Source organism: Egretta garzetta, unplaced genomic scaffold, assembly GCF_000687185.1.
Source record: "Egretta garzetta isolate BGI_Z169 unplaced genomic scaffold, ASM68718v1 scaffold766, whole genome shotgun sequence".
NCBI classification, from domain to species: domain Eukaryota; kingdom Metazoa; phylum Chordata; class Aves; order Pelecaniformes; family Ardeidae; genus Egretta; species Egretta garzetta.
The window spans coordinates 229,968-256,942 of record NW_009260030.1 but is presented as its reverse complement, the minus strand read 5'-3'; the positions used below and the strand labels follow the sequence as shown (position 1 = coordinate 256,942).

The following is a 26,975-nucleotide window of genomic DNA, read 5'->3' as shown; positions in this document are numbered from 1 at the left end:
GCACCCGTCCCTGCCATGGCACCGTCCCTGCCCTGACACCCATCCTGGCCACAGCACCCGTCCCTGCCATGGCACCGTCCCTGCCCCGGCCAGGGCGCGCTGGGGCTGGTGCTCTGTGGCTGCGGCCCCGCTGCCTCCTTTGCAAATGCAAACAGGAAACCCACCCGCTACTCAAAAGGTAACGGTGAGAACGGGGTGTTGTTCTCAGCAACGGCAGAGCAGGCCGAGCATCACCGGCGGGGCAGGCAGGGACGTGTGCCGCCGGGCGGAGGCTGTGCCGATCCACTGGTCTCCCAGTTTACTCAGGGCAGTACCTGAAAAACTCATGGAAGTGGTTTTGCATTGCCTGGTGATACACTTCGATAAGGTTGTCATGAATGAGCCAAGTATCTGGAAAAGAAATGCATTTCCCGATGAACTTAGTGCAGCTAATGCGGAATTGAGCCCAAAGCAATGCCAGTTGTTTCCAGCAGGGATCGTGTATTTTAGGGATGAGGAGGTCTTGGGGAGAATGGGAGCATGAAGATGGGGCCTTAGTGCTAGGTGGGTTTTGTCGCAGATGCTACCCAAAGAGGTATCTTAAACCCAAAATATTCCTTTGCCACAGACCAGCAAGAGGGTTGGGCGGTGGAGACCAGCACGCTGCCATAGGTCTTGGGCAGCTTCTGGGCCAGGCTTTCATGGGGGGAGCTGCTGGAAGCTGCCTTTGGAGTTAAACCAGTCCTAAAATGAATACAGGCAGCAGTGTCACGTAATTTGCCTTGGTTTGCCCTCAGAAGATGGAGCGTAGGCAGCGCACTGAGAGGACAGACTGGAGCGGTGCAGGAGGCTTTCGCTCGCCGTCCCACCCAGCCCCTGCTCTGCTCCCCCAGACATGTGCTGACTGCTCTGGGAACAGTCAAAGAGAAGTAATTTCACATATTGATACTTGAAGTGGCTTCTCATTAATACTTTTTTCTACTTGTTCTTTATTCCGCTAACGTTTTTCTCATTGCTGAGTTAAATTCCTCCTCCTGGGAGCTCGTTAGAGCGTAGTCACCTCTCTGAGACGCTATGGCTACTCCCAGAGCTAGAGCTGGCCCGAGTGGATATACAGCCTAAGGGAGATCTTTTCAAGTAGAAGCGTGTGTCCCCTCAGGTGGGCTTCGATTGCTTTACGTTGGGGGATTTCGCTCTGTCATTCCCTGATTGTTCGCAGCAGCCGGGTGCCGAGTACCTGCGCGGTGGTGACGAGTCGGCTCAGTGAGTCTCCATTTCAGTGGCAGACAGGAGTTTAAAACCCCCGGTGGTAACTGTCCTGTGGCTACGTGCACAGCCTCCATTGGCTCAGAAAGTTGTATTTATCTTTGGTTTTCACACTTGCAAATTTTATTTCTCCTTCATCACATGATCTGGTGCATTTATTGTAGTAGATTCCCAACGCCCAGGGAACCGTATCAAGCCCTCAGAGGTAAGGAGGAGCCTGACCAAGGCAGATGTTCCTCTTATTCCCAAAGCAGCAAATCTTTTGCCTCGCTGGTTGTTTCAAATACAATTTGCATCCAGATAATAGTAAAAAAGCATTTGATTATCCTAATTTAATAAGTGTCAGATTGATTTGGGGGGTTGAGCAGCATTTCAGAAGTATTTCACTGTCATAACGAGATGATACGTCACCGTGTCCTGCCAGAATCCTCAGGGTGTGTAACCGGAATAAAATCAAGTATCTTAAATTTAATTGATTTGGTTGTTCATGTGCTCAAGGCCTTATTTCAGCTGGCTCATGTTAGCGTTCCTCAGGCTCTGCACTCCCCTCCTGGCACTTTTAGCAACAAACGCTTCCGGTTGAATCCATGCAGCCTGCGGAAATTGCAATTGCAGCTATTGCTGAATTATTTTAATTATAAAGGAACAGTGGTTAAATTCTACTTTTTTCTTTTTTTAAGAAGAATTCAAAGTAATAATAAGTCCTAAGAAGAGTATTCAAATCCTTGGGAAAAATAATAGGCATCTTTAGAAGCAGTAGACAGAGGCAATAGGGAAGTTTGACTCTGGATGTGCTTGGATAGAGCGTTCTTGAAAAAAAAAAATTGTTGAAGTAATTACAAGCATGCAATAACTCAGCTCACACATCAAGAGGTGGACTCGGGAGCCTAAAGGATGCTCGGAAAGCAGGAGTGCAAAATCGATGGAAAATCAGCTGCAGCTTTCAGCAGAGTGCTGCTGGCAGGATGCGGTGGTACGGTCCTCAGCAGCTCAGTGTTTCCGTGTAGGCGCAATACAAAAAGCAATTACATTTATTATAGAATATTGTGTGTGTGTTATATGTATGTAACAATTGCGTTTATGTCTTCATCCCTTTTCACTGTAAGTATGCAGAAATACAGTCTAAAACATTTTGATGCATTGGGTGTCGACAGGAGCAGATGCATTTTGGAGGTTGCGTTTATGCCGTAAACCAAAAGGCTCCAGGTGCTGAGGGCTGCAGGGTTTAGAAGAAATTCCAGCTTTGTCTCTTGTCCACGTAAAAAACTTCCCCTCCTAGCTTTGCATAACAGTGCATTTTTATTACGTTCTGGGGCGATTATCAGAAAAGTTATCGCTGTGTTTTGCAATTCAGTACACATAAATTATCGCAAAGGATTATTTAAAAAGCACCACGAAGCATCTACCTGTGTGCAGTGCATGTGAGAACGGGGCAGGACGCCGCGGCGTTTGCTAAGCGAAGGCTGAATCCCGGCTGCTCTCTCAGCTTTGCATACAGCTCTCCTGCAGGCTTTTGAACCAAATACTCTTTCCAAAGAAAAAAGGGTGGGTTTTTTTTTAAAAGATAACTTGGATGGCGGAGTTTTGCTCTCTGGTTTCCCCTCTTTTGGAGTTGTAAAAGAGTACCTCTGGGGGCATACCCCAAAAGCAGCAGTGTGGTTTCATAGCATTTTGATTTTCTTTACCAGCAACAACAAATCCCTTCATAAGTGGAGACTTGTCTGAAAAGGCGCATGTTCCCGAAAGTTTTCTGCTTGGGTGACTACGACTTTGTAGAAATTGAAAGGAGGAGGAAAAAAGGAGTGCTCCGGCTTGTATAAGAAATGAACCTTTCCCCATCACTTTTTGTCTGTGAATAAGGTAACTTCTTGTGCGTGTGAAATTTGAAAGCAATAAGGTATGTGGGTCCTTTCTCTGTATCGGTTCTCAAGAGTCGATCGCGGGGGGGTTCTGTTAGAGCCGGCCTGAAGTTGTGAGATAAAGCAGCTCAGGAAAAAAAAATGTTCTCAAGCAGATGCCTTTAAGAGACAGAAATCATGAATTTCTTGAATTGCAACCACTCCGGGGGTGGCTACAATGACTTTTTGACAGTGACAGTAACTCTGCCTTGTCTTTTGGAGCCCTTCTTTGGCCCATTCACTCTGGAAAGCTGCTTAAGCGCACTTAAGCGCATTAGCATTTGGATGCTCGGGGACCGTATTGACCCTCATTTGGAAAGTTTAAATGAGTGAAAGATGGAGCGATTTGTTAGGGCTTTAGAAACCAGCTTTGGAGAGCGGCGGGTTTTCCGCTTTGGTTTGTTCGGGTGCTTGTTCTAATCTGGTGCGCTGGTTAAAGGCGACCAGACTGATTTGTGACACATGAGCCCAAAGCGCTATTTTTTTGGGCTTGACCCGATTAGCTGATCTGTGCTTTGAATTTCAATCGCCGGCGTCGGAGGGACCGCACTTTGGGAAAGGCTGGTGGATTACCTCACCCGTGTCCGCGCGCAGACACAGATGGCTCAACGGTAATTGCGTGTCCAGCCGGACAAAAGCGATCCTTCGGAACACGGCGGGCGCGAGGGAAAAGTTAGTCGGTCTGCGCCTGAAATCAGTGGTCAGGAAAGCGCAGCTTGCCCCAGGTCTGGCGCCTCTCCCCCTCCTGCCCGCTGCTGCCAGCGCCTTCCCCCTCCCCTCCCCCGCCTGCTTTGGACAGACCCCTACGGCTGCCCGAGGGATGCGGTGCTCAAAGGGCCGCCCACGTTGGTCGTTGGTCGGACCAGGGCGCCTTTCTCCAGCAGAGACTGTCACTCCTCAGGCGCCCAGCGGCCCTGGTGGTGCCGGTTTTTTAGGACCAAGCCCAGAGTCAGACGTTTGTAATCTATAGACCTGGCACTGCTTGGGGGGCGGGGGGGGAGGAAACAGGAAAAATTTGTCAGGAAACGACACCATTTATCCAATAAAATGGAGAATTGGCACCTCTTCAGCTCACAGACTAGAAGAAAAAAATCAGATTTGTATTTTGTTTTTACTGACTCACACTCAAGTTACCCTTTAAAAATGAAATCCTTAGCTTGCTGCTTTTTGTCTGTGCCGTGGCAGCGCGCGGGGGCCTTCATCAAGGGTCGTGTTTTAACGTCTCTCTATCAAACGGGGGCAAAACGTCCACTGACAGACCGTTCCCATTCTGAGCACTGATAACCTCAGCCGAGATCGGAAATACTTGGAAGCAGATGGGTTGTTGTTTAAATGCGATTGGCCTGGGTTTCCTCCTTCGGAAGAAGTTCGGAATGGGGAACTGGGAGGGAAGCTGTAGTTCCACGGCACCGTGCCTGACAGGCGCTGGACTCCTGAGAATGATCCTGACACGAGTATTCCTGTTTGTGAGAGGAAGGGACTTGTAGTGGGATGTGACCTTCTGGTACCTGCTGCCACAGAACCTACCTGTTTCCTAGGTGAATATTATGTAAAATAAAACCGGGTTGTCTGGCCGTTACGGAGAGGAACGGAACAGGCGGAGCAGGGAGGTCACCACCTCGCCTCCTCCTGACTGAATTGCTTTCTTTAGCGCGCTTTTGTTAAGAACCTCTGGCAAAGTAAGCTTTTATCCCGAAGGACAGTCTGCCGATACCCTCATCCCGGGCCGTGCCTGGATCCTCTCAGCCACTCGCGCCTCGGCGGTAGTGAAGGGTGCCGAGCCGCCCCCAGGCGTGGGTGCACATCTCGGCCGTTTTCTCTCCGCCTTCGAGCAATGCCCGGGTTTTCGCAGTCCCCCTTTCTGTCTTCTGCCTGGTGGTTTCCAGCAACCCCGGCAGGCGGGCGAGGTGGCATGGCATGGCGTCCCGAAGCTTTGCCCAGGCTGGGAACTGCAGGGCGCTGTGCAAAGGCTGCCTACCCCACAGCAAAGGTGGTGTCTGCTTCTGCAGCTCACGGCACTGCGCGTACTTAAAGCTTCACTAAAAGTATGGGTTCAGTGACCCTGAGGCACGTTTTTGAGTTAAATGTATGCCTAGCTGCTTTGCTGAGAGTTCCAGACCGTCACGGTTGCGGCGGAGCAGAGCAAGCCCTGCAAACAGCCGGCTGGGCGTCGCGCTCTCCGGCAGCTTTGGTGGCCACTGAAGCCGGGCCCCAGCCCGGGGCACGGCAAATGAATCGAGGCCTGACGCTTCCCTGGAAAGTGGTGCCCCTGTGCCCGATGCAGTGCTGATTTATGGTGTGCGTTAGACACCCAGTCCTCAAAACACCTAGGGCTGCAGTGTCATCTCTTACGTAAAAGGAGGATGCGCGGGGAATTTTCTCTCCAGAGCAAACTGTGAAACTCACTGCCAGGTTGTGTAAGCATCGCTCGGACTTTGAATTGTACTTGGAATGTTAATTTACAAGGCAGGAGTTTCTGCGCACGAGAGGTAACCCGCAGGACGGCAGTGCCAGTGTAGTTACCAGCCTTTAGGGACGCGGTGCAGGAGCCGGTGGGGCTGTGGGGGCAGGAGCTGTAGGAAGTGGCTTTTGCAGATGTTTAACGCGTGACGCGGTGTCAGACCAGTGAAAGAACCTGTGTGCGTGGTGGTAAGTCAAATGAATATTTGCCTTATCTGGTTGCTATTTTCTTAATACTGCCTGTTTCTCTCCAAACGGTAATTCAGTTTATTGTTCCGAATCCGTCGTGAGTGGAGGTGGCTTGAATTAGCCGTGCTTGGCGTTTTGACCTACAGCAAATGGCATTTTCAGGTGGGCAATGGAGATGCAGAGGCTGATAAAGTTCCATCAAATGTGCCCTTATGTTTCATATAAACTGGTTTCTCTCTCTCTCCCTTTGTGTTTTTTATTAGACGCTATGTGCAAAGGCTACGATGCAGACTGTCCGGGCAGCTGACACAAATGAAGTAGTCAAGCTAATATTTCGTGAATCTGATAATGACCGAAAGGTAAACAACTTAATGCCCTCTGGCCCCCCTGTGTAAACAGAAACGTTGTTGAATGTTCGCTTTCTGTCCTACAAAGCATGGATATAGTTGTTTCAAACTGATAATTTGGAGGGAGGGGAGGGGGATAGATTGTCACACCTAATGCTCAGTTAATTGGATCTTTTTAAGCGATTGCCAGTCAGCCAAACGGGCAGGCCGACACGGGGCTTTAGGCGGGTGGAAACGTCGCGTAGTTCTGAAGGGCTGCGCGTCTGCAAGGGTCCCTCCCAGCGGCCGTGCCTCAGGGGGCTGAGTCCGGGAGCTTTGCTGACCATCTCCTCTATTTTGTTTTTAGGTTATGCTACAATTAGAAAAGAAGCTCTTTGACTACTTTAATCAAGATGTATTTAGAGATAACAATGGCACTGCGGTAAGTTCATCGCTAAACACTTTTGAAGGAATGAGTTGGGAAGTCGCGTACCCCTCGTGGTTCTCTGCCAGCCCTTTATCCTCAGCAGCCCTCCTGCCTACAGAATGAGATAACTCCTCTAACGCAGTAACCGCTCCAGATTGCCTCCTCACTCAGCCAGTTATTCTGTGTACAGCTTCTTAACTTTGGCATCTGTTTACCTTCTTTTTCATCGAAAAAAATTGTAAATTAAGCGTACATGGCTATTCACTTTTCTTCTCTGTCCTCTGGCCTGCCTTTCCCCAAGCACCCTGTTTTTTTGCTAGTTCTTCACTGTGCACCACAGTAACTTGGGAAAAGCCCTTAATGCAAAGCTGTTCTGAAATATCTGGGTCCTCTGAGTGCAGAAAGAATAATAGAAACGCATGAATAAGTAGAGTGGAAAGCTGAAACCCCGCAGCAGCCTGGCGATGTTTGGGCAATCATACAGGGCTTCCTGCGAGGAGAAGGCAGGCAGGGAGCACTAACAATCCAATACGGTTTTTCTGCGGGGAATGGCTTTATATCTTCCTTAAAGCGATTTTATTTCAAAGTGTAGCCACTTCATTTGGGAAAATCTCCGTATCACTGCTTGCAGCTGTCTCAATTTTATCTAAGGCTGTAGGATTTCTGTATAGAAAGGAAAAACATTAAGCATCAAAACCAAAAAACCCCGAACAGTTACACAGGGCTAAAGATCAGCAACGTGCGTCCTGCACGTGGGAGCCGCGTTGTGGATGTCATGGGCCAGCCCCTCTGCTCGTGGAAGCTGGCCCGGCTTCACCGACATGGGACGAGCTGCGCTGGCTCGTGTCAGGCCTTGACCTGCCCGCGTGTGCATAAACGAACGGCATTTGAGCGTTGGATATTCCAAGCTATGTACATAGGGCAGGCTACACCAGACACAGAAAACCTTCAGCAAACTTTGTGTGTTCAGCAGAAACTGTGTCTGCCGCAGTCGCGTGTGCAGGCTGGCAAGCTGGCCGCGGTTCCCCTCCTTCCTTCAGTCCTCTCCTCAAGACGGCTGAATTTTACCTTCATTCCTCATACCCAAAATAAGACAAGGGATTCATTTTCTGTGTCTCAGCTTTTCTGAGAACCCCTTCATGTTTGCCCTAGTCCCCCCCCTCGGTTTTGCCGCACACATTGCACAGCGTGCCTGCCCACGCCATGTATTGCTCCTTCTTGCATAGGGATGCACGCGGATCCACGGCTCTCCCCTCCCTGTCCTCTCTCCCGCCTACGGCTTCCTCTCCTGTTGTTCGTAGAGAACCGGGCTGCCTGGAGGGCTGGCAGCAAGGAGCCAGGGCCAGGAGCACAGCTGGAGCGCTGTTACCCTCTCTGGTTTTAAGCTGACTTGCACCTAGGCGGGTAATTCCACGTGAGGATCTGAGATCTCACTCGTTCCTCGAGGTCGGAAGAGTTTGATGAGTCCGACTCAGGAGGAAAGCAAAGATCTGCTGCTCCTTTCAGCATCCCGGTCACTGGGACCGCTGTCCCTTCTCGCAGCACATCTCTCGTGTGGCGTGCATGCTTGCCACGAGAAACATCTGTGTAGGCAGCACATCTTCAAAACACGGTTACTGTGAGAAAACGTGGTTTGGGGCTTGAGGTTTTTTTAACTTGACAAGGCGAATGCATCCTTGGGAAATACCCAACATTTCTTTCACTGATGTTTTGCAGTTTTGGGGACATTTAATTCAAAGTAATAACTCTAATCCCAGCTCCCATTCCCATACTGATCCCATTCCTGTCCCCGATGTCCCTCTGGGATGTACGTGCATTATTACAATAATTTTTTTAGCTTCTTTTAAAACAACTCAAACAGTTATAGTTTTCTTTTTTTCCTAGTACGCTTCCGAAGCTGCGCAAAGCTATTCTTGTGCTGCCATTTACCACATCCCAGTGGTATTTCGGATGCCTGCTGGTTGGCCTTACGTACACGGATGGGGTGCGTGAAGGCACAGGCAGAATCCCACTTAAGCACATTCCATTTCAAAATCAGCAGTCGTTTCATTCATGCATCAAGAAGCGGGAAATCTTCCAGATCAAACATGGAAGGAAAAGATAAACGATATAATGAGCCATTGGAGATAATCTAATCTTCATGGTCTAGTTAAACACGCAGCACCATGATCACTAAAAACAAACTACCTATCTAAAAGGATAAATGTCTCTGTGCCGAATTCAACCCAAAAAATCCATCGCATCCTTCATCAACCGCCGGTCTTGTACCAGCCTGACAGAAATTTAATTCAAGCTGGCTCCTGAAAATAATTATTGTATTTTAAGAGTAGTAATCATTGGTCGGGACATGATTGAATGTGTCCATGCCTATTGACTTTTTCTATGATTTATAGCTTTGTTTAGTCGATATTCCCATCGAAATTGTATAATTAATTATAAGTGGGGCTGTCAGGTCTGCAGGATGGAGTGCCCTGATGAGTATTTGGGAAGATTAAATTTTCCTTAGCTGTACCAATGCAAGGCTTGGGAATTTTCACAGCACTCTGGCTGTTGGATAAAGATGTTTTCTGTGTGTTTAGCAACTGCTTTAGCTCAAAACCCATTGATTTTTCTGAGGGTATTTTTTTTTATCAATGTGGTGTCTCTTCAGTAACATTGGAATGTGTACAGACGTGACAAGACCTGACAAATATTTATTATCAACAGGCTACTTTATCATTGTCCATACACAGTTATTCCTTCTTTTTTACATTGTAATCAACAAAAATAATCTTAAGAGATGTTTATAAAAATGAGTGGTTTTTATGAAAAATCTGATATAGATACAAATAATCTGTTCAACAGAAATTCAGTTTGAAATGCTTACAGTAATTTGTCAGGTCTAATTTTTCCAAACTAATCTGTAGCTAATCCCGATTTATCCGTAGCTTATCCCAAAGTTAGCAATTACCTGTATTCATCACCTCGAAATGCAGTGACCATTCCGACTCATTTTATTTCGGAAAGAAACACCCAGATTTATCCAGCTGTGTAGGGACAGAAAAAAAGAGAAAAACCAATTTGGAAACAGCTGTAGCACTAATGCAGAACTGTCTTAGCGTTTAATCCGTATGTTCCGAGTTGCACGTGGACGTTACAGTGCATCGGGTGGGCCAGGGTGTAACTGGGAGCTGCTCGGGGGCTGCGGCCTCTGGGGGCCTCGGGGAGGGGCGCAACAGCGGCGATGAGGAGGGTGGAGGGGAGGAGGTACAACGTGCAGAGCTTCACCTCAGTGTCAGGCGGATTCCGGTTTAAGCTGTTGCTTTTGCCTTGCGAAAAGCTGAACTCCTCTGGCCTTGACGGCGGGACATAGGCAAGCTGTGCTGTACAGCACCGTTGTGTCCTCCTGCCCCAGAGACTCGGGCAAAGAACCAAGGAGGCTTCTCTGATCTGAACTGCTTCCTCGCCCCCTCCGAGAGGCAGCGGTCCCCTGCTGGGAACCACGACCGTATCCCAGCCACCCCTCTTTCTGTTCTGCTCCTCGCCCACCCGAGGAGCCGGAGGCGTCCCCGCGCGAGGGGGCACTCGGGGACCGCCCAGCCCTTCGGGGCAGCTTCCCGAGCGGGCCCGCGGTGCTGAGCGCTCTGCCTGACCTTGCGCTAGCTCACCAGGACGTTGCTCGCTCACAGCTCGCTCGTAGTTTTGCTTTTGCCATCTCCCAGGTGGTAAAAAATAGCGTGCCCGTGCTTTCGGGAGAGCAGCAGTGTGCAGGGAGTTCTTGAATAAGTCTATGCTTCTACCAGGGTTGGGGTTTTTTTCAAATTCCTTAATAATTTATGATAAATCAGGCTAGAAGTGGGGTTTGTTTCAAAACACCTTGTGTTTGGGAGTTCCCTGCTAATTTCAAAGCAATCAGAAGAAAAGCAAGCCAGGGATAATTGTTTAATGAAAAAATCATAATCATGTTATTGATTTGTACAAAAGAACCCCGAGCTAAATGCTATTCCTTCAGTAGCCAGTTAAATAAATAGGTAGTAAGAATGTAAAAACTCTTGATGACTACGGAGGAATGATTTAATCATTAGGAATCATTTTATAATCCTTAACCAGAGTCGGAAATGAGAAATGGTGCAGATCCCGATCCTTCATACGAACGATGGTAACGACTCCGTCCAGATAGAAGCTGAGGTACTGGCCTTAAGCTTTTGGCCGCCGCTGCGTAACAGAAGTAATCAGTGAAGGATTGCCACGAGGGTTGAAGCTGATGTTACTCCTGCTAAAATCATAATCTCCTTTGTCCGCGGGCGGGTGGAAGGGGTCGGGCCGAGGGTGGCTCAGAGGACGCTGCTGGTGTGACCGGCTTTACTTCCAAAACAGATTCCAGATGGTTACGCAGAAAAGCCCAGGGATCTCTAGCCGAGGTATGCATGAAATGGAAGTGGTTCCATTTCTTGCTCTAATTGTTACTGTAACGGGGAAAAAAAAAGCAAAGGGCTTCACATTGCTACCAGTGGTCCTTCAGCAGTCCTCCTGCTGCAGAGAACAGGCACTTAGAGCACGTTCTTGTTCCATGTCTGTGCTTTGAACAGTGAAATCAGTCTCGGAGGGTGGATCCCCTCTGTTCTGTGTGTCTGCTTAGCTTCAGCTGATGCGGTGTGAGAAGAAAATTGTAACGTGCTATAAAAATGGAATGAGTTATAAAGCTCTCCTTCTCCCTAGGCCAAGTAATGATTTAAAGTGGTCTGTTATCATGCTAATTAACTTAGAGGTGTAACTACAAACAGTTCAGGCAAACATGCTTCTAAATTACGAGTAATTTAGTTGTGGTTTTTTTAATATTCCCAGGAAATCCTGAAACGATATGCAAATTGAGAAGAAAGGTTTAGTCCGTGAGGGACCTTTATTAAGCGTTCTGTGAGACTATGTGTGCTCATGAAGGTTAAGGATCTGGCACCACTGAAAATGTATTAATCAACAGACAAGATATAGCACAATGCACTCTTCCCAATGGCCTTGGCTCTGACCCTTTTAGAGATAATGGGAATACTGTCCACTAAGAACTAGATTAGGACGATCAAGTGCATTTCATCAGGGTTTGACTTGAACCATGATCCCAGGGGTGAAAAGGCAGAGGTTTATCCACTGAGCCAACCAGCCCCTGTCCAGATAAAATCTTGAATATGATGTATAAGGGCAAATTAGGATAGAGGAAGGAAATTGATTGCTTAGGACTATTGTTACCTAGGACTGGTCATAAGGAAATCCTATGCATCCTGAAACTGCCTCTTTTATTTAAGGTGGCCATCTGACATGCCTGATTTTCATAACGTACTAGGAGGAAAACAGCTTCGTGGTCTATTCTTTTACTCAAAACCAGTATCCCCATGCTTGGAATTACATTTCCTTAAGTTAGAGGTTAGTTGATAGTACTCAAAACCAGTATCCCCATGCTTGGAATTACGTTTCCTTAAGTTAGAGGTTAGTTGATACGCCACTGGATACACTGCAAAATGAGTAATGACAGAGGTAGGAAATACTATCAATAAATTGTTCTCGCTAGCAAGCATAAATGTGAAGCCAGATTGCAGGTAGAAGTCAATCCAGATGTGCATGGTTAGCTACTTACTGCCAGCTTCGTGTTCCGCATAAATGAATTATTCTGGTGTAGAATATGCCCGCATCAAAAAGTTAGAAATATTATTTCCTGACCTCTTCTCCCCCTGTCCTGTTCTAGACAGCTCTTGTGAGTCCTAAGGCTAATTCAGGTGTACTGTGCTGTTACTTATTTTTTTAGGCATTGGTTTAAATTTAGTCTATAAAGAGGAGGTGCAACACGCGTACTTGCGCTCTGTGCACCAGCCTGTAGTCAGTAGGATCTGCTAACGTGCTTTGGCCTGGGAGCACCCTCTTTAACCGTCGTGACACGCAAGAGGGTATCCAGAGAGGCAACGCTGCACCTATTCCAGTCCTCAGGAGTTCATGGATCTCACCATCACCCCTTGCAGTCAATATTTGTGCATATACAGAGTACCCTACCTAGGCTTCCACATCTTGCCTGAAGTCCACGGCAATCCGAACAGAGACAGAAAGGTGCTTCATTTGTTTTCACCAACTCTCTGCAGTAGCCCAATCCTTTTGCATTCTCCAGGTACCCCTCGTAACCTCACAGACGGATGCCTGGGTGCACATAGGCCTGCGCACATGCCGATAGACTAGCAAAGAGCAAGTTTAACGTGCAACGTAATACTTGAGGACACTTTCGTACAGGATGTACAGCTAAAGAGGAGAGCGGGGTGCTTAGCTGCAAGGATGCAGGCGTGGGTCCTGGTCCCCGGTCTTAGGATTGTTTATTTTACATTATGGAGGTGTTGAAAGAAAAACAGTATAGGAAGCAAAGGCTGGAATCCAGATCTCCTCCCATCCCAAGAGTGGCCTTCAGCATCTCTCACTGCCCTGCTGCTTGCGGGTGTTTGCATGCCCCAGCCCGGGCTCGGCAGGAGATGCTCCCTGCCCCCTGGTATCGATGTCCTGCAGGGCAAATAGCGCTCACTGCAGAAACCAGGCTGGGGCGTGGGACGTGGGAGCTGCAGTCGCCGCGTCTGAGAGCTGCCAGCCGTCGCGCGGCGTTCAGGCGCTTCGGGCTCTGTGCTGGGCGCTGCGAGGGCCGGGGCACGATGTGCTTCTGCAGGGAAGCCTTTCGGCAGGGAGCCCTCAGGATGTGGAAGGCGCTCTTGTTAACAGCAGAACGCTAATGGGGGGAGCCAGGGTCTATGCTTAACCTGATCTGGTGCTTTTAACTTCTTACTAACTAGTTTATTCTTTACATACACTTAAGTGTAGTCTTCTTATTGAGAACTGATTACGTGAGTAGTAACAGGATTCTGATTTTTTTTTTTTTTTTTCAAGTAACAAAACATCCCAGGGTAGGATCTGGATTGCCTGCTGCACGTTGCAGACGAGGGGGGCGGCTGAGCCCCGGGAGCTGCCAGCAGGGTGCTGTGCTTCCAGCTTAGCCGTACTGGTAGCTTCAGCCTGAAGTCCAAGGACTGGGATTGAAAGGATCCACACAGGGCAATTAGGAAAACCAAGATCATATGCAAAATCTGAGCAAGTGAAATGTCTAAAAGGGCTACAGCCTCCACTGGAAAAATGTAAGGGGTCCATAATTGGAGGAGGCTGAAAGCACTCTTTTACCCAAATCAGTGTTCGGGGGGTGTATTACGGGACCCGCAGGCACCCTCAGGCACCGAGCATCTTTCAGAATGAGAAATACCGCAGCACACGAACTCTGAGCGGTGTTTGTGTTAGACCCTGGCGCTAGCCGAGAGCCCCGAGCCTCGAGCACGTTCCTCTGCCGCGTGCCGGGCACTCGCCCTGCCCTGCCCATCGACTTTGGGCAGCCGGTGCCGCTTCACTGCGCCTGGTGTCACGGAAGGAACCTGTGCCTTGTGGCCCTCGGGGCTCAGGCTGTGCAGCTGCGGCCACCTCCAGCCCTGCCTGGGCTCTGCAGCGCAAGCCGGGCTCGGGGGGTATCAGGAGGATGAGAAAAGTGGGAATGGGAGAAATCAGGCCAAGGAGACAGAAAAGGGAGCTCTAATGAGACAGAGCCAATAGCAGCCCCCAGTAATTGCTCTTGTGATCAATAGACATCAAGGGAAAGTGTGCTGCTTTCTGGACATTTGAAGCAATCTCAATTTTTCTGTACAGAAATATTATTTTTAAATGCATTTTCCAGAGCAGTTTTTTGAAAAAGTTGGAATACTTACTAGAAAATGTTCACGTCCTGTAAACCATTGGAACGCCTCCTGAGAGAGAGGGGCATATTGCCAAAACAAGAACAAACCCGTGTTCTCCCGGGGGAGCTTCCGCCGAAATCAAAGATTTTCTGCCGTGGTACAGGCACAGGGAGCCGTCAGCGCCCGCAGCCTCGTGCTGCCTGTGCCTCCCTCTTCTCGGGCTCGGGAAGGTAGGTTTGGTGCGGCTCCTCTGTGCGCCGTATACCCACATGCCTGTAGGAGTTTGCGATTCGGCAACGCTGCCATCCAGGATGTACAAATTTTCAGCAATACCCAGCAATACAGTAATACGCAAAAGCAGTGTAAGGGTACATTCATAGTCAATACTTTTGGCTTTTTTCTGTGAAATGTGATTTTAAAGAATGGCTTTACGAAAGAAAGATGACCAAGATTCAAAACGCACGGTAATGGATCATTTTACAAAGTCTCAGCTAGAGAAAACAGCAGCTTTAAAATAGGGCCAGAGCAGAGCTGGGTGTGACCCTGCCACGGGTAAGCGGGAGGGATCAGCGTTGCCACAGACCTCCGTCGGGAGTCAGCAGACTGCTGAAGCAGTTGCTGGATGTTTGTCTTTGACTGGAAAGCTGGATAAAATTACTGTATTTCCAGAGTCTCTTGAAAAAGCCGTGTGCTATACAGGGCTGGCAAAGGAGGTTACAGTGGCCAGTGTCCACATGTTTTAATTCTCTAAGGTCATTTCTTTATGCTCATCTCCTCTTTTTGGTCTGAAACTTCATTTCCCTTTCACAGCTGTGAATTCTCTGGTGGGCCCTGCAGATGGGTTTGATAAATGCTGCTAATATCACCTTCTGATCTACCAAGGCTCTGACTTTGGTCTGTAGGTCTTGATGAGTAATTGCCGTTGTTCTACTCCAATGACTGAATTAAGTTGGCCTGTTCTAAAGGGTTCATCCGTGTGTGATTTTAGCCAGGGCGCCCATCGCAGCATCCCGATGGACATTGACCTTTTAAGAGTGCCTCATCGCTTCAAACTGAAGCAAGCAAAATTGCCTTGATTCCTACAACTGGCTAAACTCTGTTATAACCCTTTGATTACTGTCAAGCTTTGCGATACCGAAATTTAGTATTCCAGGTAATGGTTCTCTTTGGCCAAAGCACACACTGCTTAGCCACGGGCGGGCCCAGGAGCTACAGGGACGCTGAACTGCAGCCCATGCTCCAGCCCTGGGGCAGGGGGGTCGCTGCAGTCCCCGTTCGAAGGACTGCCCAGCACCCAGACCATCTGTCCAGCCCTGCTCGGTTTCTTCTTACTGAGCGGTGTGGGGGCCCTGCAGACAGTGCCTGTGCATGCCCTGGCGTCGTGCATTGCCTTCTCCTTCACCCTTCAACGTCAGTGCGCTTGTACGGCGTCGTGCTGGCAAGAAAAAGGGAGGGGAAAGCAGAACGCTCTTCAGCAGGCTTTACGGGCGACACAGTTGCCTGGAAAACCAGCGGGTTTGGCAATTCCCTTAGGAGGTGATGGGCGCTGCAGCTGGTACAGGCAACAGCCCTAAATGCTTTTAATTCTACTCCAGTTAAATAGGGAATATCCTTTACTGCAAATGCAGAATCAAATTCTTTGATTCTGTGCAGAGAACTTCATTACTATCCAGCCAATTCCCGCTCAGGTCAATAGGAGCTTGAGCACACAAACTAATAGAAGCATGTGGCTCTTGAAGTGTGCTAAATGGAAATACGTAACTCCAGACTGCAAAGTCCTGTTCTTAAAAATCATATCCTGCCCTGTGAGGTTTCTCTCACGGTCAGAGGCCGGTGGGTGCGCGCTGCGTGCCCCCTTACACGTCCCGTGGGGCTGTATTCCCCGAGGCTTGGTATCCCTGTGTCTCCTGGGGTGTTAGCTGGCCATAGATGCATTGCTCATACGTACGGATGGTATTTCCCTGTGGAAGATGTTAATCAAACATTCGTGCTGGGCTGGTCACTGAGCATCGTAGAGCAAGTATCTTCACATAATAGCAGCAACTCAATGGTTACAGCAGATAAAACAGAGGCCCTGCATCATCCTTGCTATCACTTAGGTATAAATACGTCAGTGAAATTGAGTTGGGGGAAAAAAAAAACCAGTATTCTGGACCTCCTATGACATATAGTTCTGGAATTAACTTCCAGCCGCAGCGTTTTAAAATCTCTGTGTAATTGCTCAAATTACCCCAGCATGTCATGTAACACCTTAAAGATCTGGTTCTTAGGGATGATCTTATAATGAGTAAATTAAGTAGAACAATATATTGATTTCTAGGCTTTGAACTTAATTTCTTTGTCATTTTTAAGGCATTTAGAGTGACAGACATAGTCATGTTTACTGTTAGAGCAATTACATTACTCACAGTGCTCTTCAGTGTACAATACTCAAATAGGCGAGCAGTTTGTGCTGAGAAGTGCCGTGACAGAGTAAGTTCCGAGGGGGGGGTAAATACAGTGGTATGTGCTTTAGAAGTACAGACATTGCCCTCTGCGATTCTGCCTGCTCCTCAGCATCATCTGGCCATATATTAATTTTCATCCGTTTTCTGTAGTGCCTGAGCAGCTGCAGGCACCCCTGTACCTGGCAGAAAGCAAACGCAATTAAACGATGCCCGTGTCAGGTCCCGTTCCTCCTCTTACTAAGTCGCGTTGAGGGACAGTGACGTTTCTGACTGTTGGTGACAAGACCCAGCGAACACCTTCGTTTTTCACCAATAATCTCACATTTCGAGATGACGGGCTTAAAACGAGAGCCCAAGTGCTTTTGATACCCAAAAAACTAACAACAGTTAAAACACGCTCTGCTGCTGACAAATGCGCTGGGTTTTTCTCAAAGCGCACAGGCCTGGTTTCCATCGCCTCCCCCACTCCCTGCCGTGCTACCAACCAGGTACACGAGGAAGAGCCGCGAGCTGGGGTCACACTGCGGTCCCGAACACACGGGTACCATGTCACTGCCCGTCCCAAGGGCGAGCAGGTGCCTCTTGGCGCGGTTTGTGGGCACGTTTGCACAGAAGGCTACGGGTGCTGTAACTCAGTCGCTTAATATCGAGGGAAAAAAAGAAACTCTTTGTTAAAATGAAATAGTTATTTAAAGTATAGCACAAAATAAAACTTTGCGCAAATAATCCAGTGGGAATACTTAACTGTTTTACACGTGAGGATGAATTGTCTGCAACGAGCATTCCCTAAGTATTTCCTCTAGGCACCTCGTTGGGCTTTTGGCATCCAGCGAGTTTCTGGCGTTGCCATTTCAGGTCTAGGGTGCCCCTCTACCCGGGGAGACTCGGGAGCCGACAGGAAGCACTGCGCACAGTGTGGTCGTGTGCCCGTTATCTGCCCTCGCTGTCGCCAGTGGCAGTAGCTCATCGCCCAGCACAGACCCAACCAGCCAAGCACCTGCAGCAGATAACCACGTCCCAACCTCCTTGGGCCGTAACGCACGGCCAAATGCTTCGTCCTCTAAGCCCCAGCCAGTGTTTAGTTTGCAAATATCATCACAGCCAGACCAACCTGAACGTATAACATTTTGAGAGTGTGAATTGGTGCGAGAGGACAACGCATCTCTTTAACATCGCCAGCCCTCGGAATGCCCGAGAGCAATTCCTGCCATTGTGTTCCATGGAGCATTGTTCTTTTATCCAGTCCTCACGGCTTTCACACTTCAGGAACAGCCCTCATCCTCCTGGTGCTTCCACTTCCCTCCGCTCATCTCTTTGCTTGGCAACAGTAGGAAAGATGTATTTGCGCTGGATGGATAGACATCCACTGCAAAGAAGAGTTTTAACTGGGGATGGCAGACTTTTTTTCGTATGCTGAATTCACAGGGGGCGGGTAACGCCTCTGAGGTGGAGACACGTGGGGCGGGAAGAGGACGGTAGCGCTTGTTCTCACAGCCAGTTTGCATGTGTGTATTGTGGCTGCACGTCTGTCTGCACCTGCTTAAACGCAGGACCCCGGTCTGGAAAGCTGCATGCCAAACCACCTTTCCCTGAAGTGTGCTGAGATGGCTTCAGTAAGGGTAGCGGCTGAACCACGCCGACAGTTTGAGCACGGTATTAGATACGGACCGTAAGCTTCCACACGGGTCTTTGTCAATATTGATCCGAACGTCTCGGACGCTCGGGCTTTTGATCAGATGTTAAAGCATGACCAAATTCTCTGCAGTTACTGCATTGCCAAATCCTCCCCACCGCGGAGCCGGGGGTAAGCTGCCCCTTACCTGACGGCCTCATGCGCACGCATGTGCGCATCGCAAGATGGCGACTAGAACCCGAGGGGGGCCGGGCCTTGGAGAGGTGGCTAATCAGCAGTGCAGGTGGTTCAGGTAGCTGCTTTTCACACAGATAATTAATGTGTACAAGTAGCTGCTAATTGCACATTTCAGGAATGATTTATGAGGTGGCGGAGGGGAAGAGGAACGCAATCTAATTTCTTTGGGAACCTCTGCCATTCATACAATGGTATCAGCACAGCTGTGAGATGGGACATGATTAATGAACAGCGGGCAAACACGCCGCCAGCCTACGGGATGCGGTTTGGATGACACGCTTGTCAAAACAGAACGCGGCACTTAGAGTGACGGCCAGTAACAGCGCAGATGATGAGCTTTTTGTCTTTTAACTCGCTAATTCACTTGGACGTCAGGCTTCACTCCAGCCGTGCTTCTGAAGTAAGGTCGTTTATGTCCATCAGAACAATTACGGGTGTAATGTGGACGATGATCATTGACTTGTTATGAGCGGGTTTGTGTTCATGAACAAAAGCCTGCAGGTATTTATTTTCTCCGCAGAGGTCATGGGGAAAACAAATTTGGCAAGGACTAATATTTATAGATGACATTAAACCGAGCCTTATGAACGTCCCTGGTAGATACCTGCTGCTAGCGCGCTGTCTTGGCTGCTGCCTGGGAGCAGTTTCCCCGCTGTCACCCCCCCTCTGGCTGCTATCTGGCAGGCACCACCCACAGGAGGCGCGCAAACCACCCCTTGTCTTTGCTCAGGAAGAGTGATGGGCACATCCTTGGGCTTATCACACCTTCTTATCTGAGCTGAAGATAATAGAGAGTAATACGAGACTTCGTGCTGGCATTTCTGTGGCCTGGCCAGCGTACCAGTTTGCCCTACCTTTTTATGCCAGTCCGGTTTAGCTTTGCAAAGATTGCTGAGATTAAAAAACCAAACCCCAGCCATCTCGAAGTAGCAAGCGTACATATAGGCCACTGCTGTAAAGAGCCCGCGTTGGGCGTTTCACTGGGGCGGGAAGGAACGTTCTGGACATTATTCTCAATGGACTGCTCGTGTATCGCGATAGTGCTGAGCAGTTTGCACTGTGTGCTAACAACTACTCTATGAGGACATGCCTCAAGCTGTGTAATCAAAGTCTCTGTTTATTTCCTTTTATATAATGTAGTATTTTTAGATTGCTTCAGTTCAACACTAAAGAGTGAATACATTTATTTCTGTCTTTTGTAGCTTTTAGAATTTGACAGAGAGCTGTCAGTCTTTAAAGACAGATTGTATGAACTGGACATCTCATTTCCTCCCAGGTAAGACCTGTATATAATCCGTTTATTTAACTAGCTAGCTAAAACATGCTTGTTACCAGTGCTGCAGGTAAAACGTGGGTGTTCCCGTACATGTTGTCGAAATGCTAATGATCGTTGTTCCTCTCATAAATGTTCGGTCTCCCCACATCCCTTCCACCCCCACGCACACAGCACAGCGCCCTCCGCGTGCCGATGGTGCTCCATAGCTCATGGGAGGGATTCAGCTGATCCTGCTTTGGTAGCTGCTCTGGACATAGACCTGGCACGGTCGTGTGCTGAGAGACGCGTAGCCGCGTTCAAGTGCTGGGCCTGGATAACCCGTTAAAAACTTGATTGCAACCACAAAGGCAGTCTTGGCCGCAAGCTGTGCAAAAGTGATGGCGCTGATGGGGAATAGACCCGGAGTGGGGGGGCCGAGCCTGATGCCGCGGCCCGGGGGGGGGGGGTCCCAGAGGAGCTGCAGGGAAGAGGACAAGAACTTGGATTCTGCTTTTTCAGTTTCAGTAAACCTGTTGGATAACTGCTGAGGCTGTTGGAACAATTTGGCTTTTTTAATACACGTGCATGATTTTAATCAGCTGTATCCCCTAGCTGAAATTAGCCGTGAATAGACCAGTATTGCGGCCATTCAAGGTTTTTGCAAATGGTAGTCCTTTTCGGGAGAAATCTGTGGGAAATTTGGTTCAGTTTTAAACATGTATGGCCCCTTTCCAGGAACAAACAAGTCAAATCTCACAGGTGCTTGTAAGAGAAAGAAATACTGCATTTGCAAAGAACGGTAAAGTGAAGCTCAAGAACCCATAGATAAAAACACACCTTTTAGATCCTTTTTTTAAATAGGTACAGTATTCTTAAATACTGCTCTTTTGTCCTTTATGGACAGATCGAAAAGTATGATGGTTTGGTGTACACTAAAAAAAATGTGGAAAGCTTGCCTTTTTGTTATCATAATGTCATTATTTCTCACCAGCCAGCTGCGATACTGATGGTATTGACCCCTCGGGACAATGGAAGTGTGCACGGAGAGGTTGCCACTGCTCTAAACTGTTCTTATTGATTGAGTGTGATAACAGAAGGCCAGCGGTGTGCCCGTCGCTGGGTGTGTTGCACTAGTTGTGTACCTGGTCAGGGCAAAAGGAGGAGAGGGGAAGCAGATACGGGTTTTTTACCAGAAATGCTCTTCTCCTCGAGCTGCCCAGCGTTAATGCTTTCAGCCAGAACAAGGTTTGGCAAAAATACATGGTTGCATGAATGGTTTGCAGACTCTTCAAACCCTTCTGTCGGGACGGTTTGGTGACATTCTGCATTCAAGCAAAGATCAGAAATCTGGTGTGAGTAGTCTCTGTACCCGAGCTGCGCTTTTGACCTGTCTGTGGAACGATGTGAACATCTGGCCAAGGTCTAAAACGGTGAAAAATTTCTTTTCACAAATCTGTCCAAATCTCAGTAGAGATTTCTGTTATTATTTTAGTGGTTAAGTTTCTTGCGAATTACAGCTAGGCTGGGTACAACCCAGGATGTTCCTCTCCGCTACCGAGGGCCGTGCCCTCTGTAATGAATGAGCCTTCCTCTCCTTTACATCCCGCTGGAGCAAGTAGCGGTGGGAAACCTCCGTGAGTGAAACACAGGGGGAGCAAAAGCCGGAACTGAAGCTCTGCAAGAGCCACCTGGTAGCCGTGCAAGGAAGGGCATGGCCAGGACTCAGACGGGTGAAGCCTTTGGCCAGCACTGGGTCTCCAGGCAGGGAGAGCAAGACTTGCAGAAGCAGCCAGAAGAGGAAGGCTCCAGCAAGTCAGCGGCTGAGGGACCAGGACGATGGGACAGGGCTGCGGAGGAGGGAGGACTGGGCAAGGATGATCTGGAGTACGAGGGGAGAGCAGTGAAAACCATAGGAAGAGCAAGATGGCTGCAGGACGCTGCCCGTGGGACATGACAGTGAGTTGGTCTTGCCCCTCCCAGGTGAAAATGGGGAGCTGGGAGAAAGGTTCTATGTGTCACTTCCCAGCACTGATGCATGGAGGGAGTGATAGACTGCTGCTGCCAGTGGCAGATGCTGGGGTGCCCAGCAATCCCTGTCGGGCCAAGGTACCGCCACTTCTCCTTGAGCTATGGCCAGAACGGAGCTTGGAAGTGGCATAATGTGAAACTGCAGGAAGAGATAAAGAAGCCTTGGGGAAAAATAGAAGATGTTTGGCAAAAGAACTAGAAGTTAAACTGGGAGTAAACAGGAGGGCTCATGAGAGCTGTGACTGAGAACTGCTGACGTTGCTGTAAAACCGCAGCCAGCTTCGGGGGGGTGGTGGGGAAGACCCTATGAACGGAGCAAGAGGAGGTAAATGAAATATTGGTCAGCTGCATCTGTACTCTGCTGCCTCAGTATCTGAATGCTTTGACACAGAGCGTTAACATCCAAATTACGCGTTTGGATACCATTAACGTTTTAAGCTACTGTCTCTACTGTATCAGTCTGTTACTGTCTAGAACAAAAGCACTAAATGAAGTGCTACGCCAGAGGTGAACCTCTGGTAAAAAACTGCAAGACCAGGTGAAAATGTTCCATCCCAGAAATCCCTGTGGACGAAACACAGGTTTTGACTTTGATTGGTGTAATGAGTGACATGAAAGAAATACCCTGTGTCATCTCCCCTCCCCTGCCCTCATGCTTGCAGACTTGGCTAGGAGGCCACAGGAGCAGCTCTCTGAGGCCACAGCGTTGCCATCAAGGAGGGCAGTCGCCAGCTTCGGAGGGCACCTTACCCACTGCCAGCTCCTTCTTTCTCAATTTTACCACTTGTTTTCGTTTCCTTGTGAAACCGAAGCCAAACCTAGCTCATATCCTTGTTTTGTTTTGTACACACCACCGATGTTAGAGATGAAATATTTCATTAAGTACAACTTTGCCTTGCAAATTTAAAGTCAAGGCGGCTGAGCCCCAGCTGTCATTGATCACCATGGCAGGGTGAGATGGACTCGTGTCCTGCATTCGGTCCCCTCGCTCCCCCAGAACAAGGGGCCGTTGCACACCGGCATGATGCCTGCTGTGGGCATTTTGGTATGGCTCTGCCCTGTCTCCAGGGGCCGGGGACAGCAGCCAGCAGTCCCATTACTCTTCCTTCTGTTGTCTTTAAAATAAGATGAAAAACCAAGATCCTGACCACTTCTTGCCATCAGAGATCCCATAATGTTTTCGTAAGAGCACAGACACCTAGACAGATGTTCTGGCCAAAGTCTGGGTAATTGGATTCCACCTTCTTGAGCGCACTGCTGCTTCAGTTGCGTTTGGTGGTGCTCAGTTGCATTTGGTGGTGTTCAGTTGCGTTTGGTGGTGATGCTCAGTTGCGTTTGGTGGTGATGCTCAGTTGCATTTGGTGATGCTCAGTTGCGTTTGGTGGTGTTCAGTTGCGTTTGGTGGTGATGCTCAGTTGCATTTGGTGTTGTTCAGTTGGCGTTTGGTGGTGTTCAGTTGGCGTTTGGTGGTGTTCAGTTGTGTTTGGTGGTGTTCTTCGCTTTCTGCCCCAAACCGCTGTGCTGGTGCCGTGCTGATGGCTGCGGCGCTGAGGGGCACTGACCTCAGTGGTTGCTCAGATGCTTGCAAAAAAAGATCTGCGCTTCCAGGGTGGAAGCAGAGACTTCCAAGCAGGGACCCTGTCCAGGGCTTGAGAAGCGGCCGTAAAGGGTCGTTTCCAGCTTCACCCATTTGCCCCTCTGTTCCCACTCAGTTCCCAACCTTGGGGCCTTGTGAACAGTCTGGGGAGCAGGGAGGGGGGGTCAGTGCAACGTGGCAAACCCTTCCTCGACCTCCGAAGGCCCTCAGAGGGCCAGCCCGACGGCTGCTGCTCTCGCCTGCGTCGAAGGGGAGCAGCGGAGGGGATGGACGTGCAGCTTGGCCTGCTGCATGCTCAGTTTCCTTCTTATAACTAAGTGATAGCAGTAATAATAATAGTGATAAATTTTTATATACTGAAAGCTGGCACTTCCTTTGTGGCGTGGAAAAGACGCTAACACTGAGTTTATATAACACAAAATTTCTTTGAACTTCAGCAGAGGTTATTGATAAAACGCGAGAATCAAACAGGAGGGTATTGCTAAAAATGCAGGCTGTAAAACCAACAAGGTAAACCCATGCACATACAAAGAGCAGACTGGCTTCACGTTAGGGTGCTCTTTTCAGCCAGCCCTGCTGGCGCCCTGGGTGACACGGCACGGGGATCCTGCTTCCCGTTCCGTAGTCCTCGCGCCGGCACCGAGCTCAGCAAGAAGTCGCGCCTGAGCGAAGCGCGGCCGCGTGGGATGCACGGTCAGAGTTGCTGCAGGTCGGTGTCCTGTTGTGCGTGAAACTCAGCACGCTGCTTCTCCTGAAGAAATAACAGGGTTTGGTTTTCTTTGTGTTGAAATAATGACCGCAGCATGCTATGAGCTGCAAACCCGGGTATTTTGAACAGGCAGAAAGCAGTGGTTTTAGTGTAAGACGTTTTCTTCTGAACTTAGAACCTTTTCAGTCATGCAAGAAAGAAATTAAAAGTATGGCCTAAATGTCTTGGCTTCTCTTCCCAGTCGTTTTTCCTCCACTGTTCCCTCATTTTTTCTTTTCTTCTGGAAAAAAAAAAAGCTGTAGCTTCTCATGACTTAGCTGCTTTCTCTATGCTGTTGGTAAATAGGAGCTTCATACGTGAGGTATTTGTCATATATCCAGTCATACCAGAGTTTGTGTTTTCAACCAAAGGAGGATGTGATCAGTCCCATATAATTAGAAATTACTTCTTTAAGCTTCTTGGTATTCTTAGCTGGAACGTGTGTGGTGCATCCATTTATCCTGCAAATGGATCAACCAAACCCTTTTGCACTGGAGGGAGAGACAGAGAAAGCTCTGGTCACTTCTCCTAGCAGGCTTATGGGCTTAATTAGCGAGCGTTTGAATTCCGAAGGAAGTTGTAAGCAATTGTAACAAAAGCCTTGAAGTACTATTTCAGAGTTTGGTTTTTACATGATATTTTAATTATGGTCCATTGATTCAGTCTATGAATTACTCTCTACTTCTGTTCTTGATCCATGGAGTTTCGGTCTTGCATCATGGGAAGCTGGCCAACAACTGAAGACAGAGTGTCTTGGCTGAAATAGTACTGAATGCATTCAATACGACACTTCACAGCTCTCAAAAAATGAAAGATCAGTTAGGACAGTTTTCTCTTTCTTTCGTTTGCTTCATCATTTGTGCATGCAATTAATTGCCCCATTTGCACACAGAGTTCTACAAATCAATAGCACAGTTGCATTCCTGTCTTCCTTGTAAATTTTTCCCTCAAAAAAGCATGGTTGAGATTCAGTGTACGCTTGAGATGAATGGAAAAGGTCACATCCCTTTGAGGTGCAGCAGACTCGGTTACTTATAAATTCATCTTTTAGAAGCATAAACTATTTATTCCCTGGACTTTATCGTGAGATCTTATTGATACGCTACCGTAGCTGGCCTGGGGTTAGAAGCTTTGCTCCTTGGAGGCAGAGGTATTTTTGTGGTTCCCTTCAGCGGGGCCAAAATGCCACCCTGAGCAGTTTTCTGGGTGTGGTTTCACGCCACTGCGAGAGCAGCGTTACACCGTGATCCAGACACCTCGGGTGTAAATAGGGACAGGTAGAACCGTGCTGCACTGCCACTTACCGATGTTCCACCTTGCTTCCCTGCGTAACGCCGGGCGCAGCGTGAGATCCGACTCCTGGGATCGCTGGCTGGGAACCCAACATGTCCAGTGTCAGGCAACCAACGCCAACTGTCCGTAAGAGGGCTTCGTTTTGAAGGAAACCCCCTGGGTTTGCAGCATGAAAATAAGCAAGGTCCTAATTAAAGTAGTAAGCAAGAAAAGAGTCTCCTTCCATGGCGCCGGGTGCGCCGGTGAATGCGTGATGGAGAGCGCCTTTCCTCGAGAGCAAGGCCTGGGGTTAAGCTGGCTCTGACCAGCGCCCTCCTCAGAAGCCGCAAGCAGCGGCCCCAGTCCCGAACGCTCACACCGTGGTCCCCAGTCCTGCTTATTTCAGCAGCAGCCCCACACGTTCATGCGCTGCATGGGTCTCCTCTTCCAGACCGTGAAAACTTGTTCATACATGAGGGTGACCAGAACGGTTTTCTCCAGTAGCACTTTTGTCAGTTATTACTGTACAGATATTTCAGAATTTAATTTTCATTTTGAGTCTGTGGTTACAAAAAGTGAGGGTGGACATACTGCTGTTGCTGTCCCTAAAAGTCCTTACGTGCTCCAGAGTACGGACCGAGAAAGTGATCAGATCTGATTCTTGTATATTCTCAGTTTTCATTCAAAATTCTGAAAGGAGCTCTTCTGTGTAATAATCTGAAAGGAGAGGACATCTTTGTACCTTTCTGTGTTTTACTTGTTTTAGATTGGTATATCTGTGTCTTTTACAATTCATTTCTCTGTCCCTTCTCCTTGATTTCAGAGGAAGCCATGACAGTCACGTAGCATATATTTTTGTGCTGGTAAGAATTTTTTTTAAAGGAAATCACTGCACTTTGCTCTTCAGATGAGCCTGCTTACAAGCAAGTCATTGTCCAGAGTTTTCATACTCCATTTTAAAAGCTATGAAGCACCGTCAGGTTCTGCATGGCACCCCGTCACGGGGCTGTGCTGCTCGCTGCTCCCAGCCCGGAGACGCGGGCAGCGCCTGAGCTCGGCGCAGGCTGCCAGCAGCCGAACAAGGGGCGCTCCGGTGCCTTGTGCTTTCCCGTTGGGAACGCAACGCGAGCTGTGAATTCCTCTCGCTAGTGCTCAAGAAGCCATCCGTCAGGCCAGGCTTGACAAGCCAGGGCACTGCTCACCCCCGTGATGAATTTGGCTTTCCCGTGTTAGCGGTGGCCCTGGAGCCACAGAGGCGTGACACTGCCCTGGGGACGTGCTCGCGGTCCCACCGGGCCAGGGGCGAGGGGGCTTGTTCAGGTGCAGGCACAGGACACACCTTGGGACACAAATGACAGGACAACGGTGTGGTTCTTGGGGGAAAAGAACTGCTAAGTTGCCGTAACGTGTTGATAAAAACCTCCCCTATTCATAAATGTTCGGGGAACTGACCTTGTGTGAGGCTTCACAGGAACGCCAGGGGAGAGTTCCCGCGCTC

The 26,975-nt window shown here is 48.8% G+C and overlaps 1 protein-coding gene across 1 annotated transcript in view; it reads left to right on the top strand.

Moving 5' to 3' along the window:
• Nucleotides 1-26,975, top strand: part of INPP5A (inositol polyphosphate-5-phosphatase A) — a 111,718-nt gene that overhangs the window by 66,648 nt on the left and 18,095 nt on the right. The window contains exons 6-8 of the mRNA XM_009641035.2: nucleotides 6,056-6,151; nucleotides 6,486-6,560; nucleotides 19,780-19,853. Of these exons, the coding sequence (XP_009639330.2) occupies nucleotides 6,056-6,151; nucleotides 6,486-6,560; nucleotides 19,780-19,853 (245 nt within the window). The remainder of the gene's footprint in view (nucleotides 1-6,055; nucleotides 6,152-6,485; nucleotides 6,561-19,779; nucleotides 19,854-26,975) is intronic.